This window comes from Rhagoletis zephyria, unplaced genomic scaffold (genome assembly GCF_001687245.7).
Source record: "Rhagoletis zephyria isolate East Lansing unplaced genomic scaffold, Rhagoletis_zephyria_1.1 Rzeph_scaffold_78726, whole genome shotgun sequence".
NCBI lineage: Eukaryota > Metazoa > Arthropoda > Insecta > Diptera > Tephritidae > Rhagoletis > Rhagoletis zephyria.
The window spans coordinates 1-1,139 of NW_016235775.1; the positions used below are offsets into that span (position 1 = coordinate 1).

The following is a 1,139-nucleotide window of genomic DNA, read 5'->3' on the forward strand; positions in this document are numbered from 1 at the left end:
CTCTGGTCACCAATTGTTGTTGCTTTCTCTAGCGGGTTTTTATAAAAATATGGATATTTTACTCGAAAATAGTTGGCACCACTGCTGGTCATGCAGTTTAGTTCTCTCTGTCTCTCTCAAATTTTTCATTGTGCACTGAAAGTAACAATTGGTGACCAGAGATCATATGATCGTCTGCCTAACAGCGCCCTTACAATGCCTGGAATTTACGTCACACCAGCAGAAACTGAGTTTATACAGACTCCGCTGCCGCATACATACATCGATTTAAGGAATGATAAGGATTTTGCCTTAAGAATGCCAATTGTCAATAGAAAATGACTAAATAATAAGTTTTTTTACTGGATTTATTTAATTCGACGTCAAAATTCAAATGTTTGCCGAAAAATAAAAGGTCATACATTACAAAGAATTTTTCTTATCAAGTTCAATCACACATATCCTTCTATCTATGATCCAGCTGCTTCCACATTAACCACGAATACGCAATGTGCCTACTCTGTTACGTTTTGATTTCGCATGTGTTTGTTTGACGCCACTTATCTTTGCATCGACCTGCGATTTCTTTCGCCTGCCCTTGAGCGTGGACTGTAGGCGTACTGGCGTACTGGCTGCTGTCTTTACTTTGCTCAATTTGGTTTTATTCTTTTCGTGGCGATTGTCTGGTGTGATCAGTTTTCCACCGCCCGCTAAGCGAACCTTACTCACGGTCTTTGCAGACTTTTGCAGCACCGACCCTCTTACCTTGCCACCTTTCAATCGCTTCCTTGCAATATTTTTCTTGCTACTAGTCTTCATCGGCGACTTGGCGGGGGACTTGGCTGCAATGGGACGTGATCCAGCGAAGGTTTGGCGCGTCTGCTTGGCAGAGAAGGTCTTTGCTGTGTGGACGATTTCCTCGACGTTGCCGAATATTTGCATTATGCTCTTGTTTACAAGCTGCAGGTACTTCAGCGAAGAATAGCAAAGACCACACTGCGACTTCGGGTTGTAGTTGTTGCGTATGAGGCTTTCAAGGTAGAGAAAATGCTTGACCATACTCTCACAGTGTTGACACTTGCCGGTGGCCGGTTGTGTGCTACGCAAGGAGTTCTCCAACGGTATGAGTGTTGGCGTTTGCGTATTGTTGATGCCTTGAC

At 43.6% G+C, this 1,139-nt stretch overlaps 1 protein-coding gene across 1 annotated transcript; it reads right to left on the reverse strand.

The window, feature by feature from the left end:
* Positions 1 to 471: 471 nt before the first annotated feature.
* Positions 472 to 1,131, reverse strand: LOC108357502 (uncharacterized; the record flags this gene model as incomplete). The annotated part of the gene is made up of 1 exon (XM_017608575.1): positions 472 to 1,131. A coding segment is annotated over one exon (660 nt), but the record flags the coding sequence as incomplete, so codon positions are not given.
* Between the last annotated feature and the right edge of the window lie 8 nt (positions 1,132 to 1,139).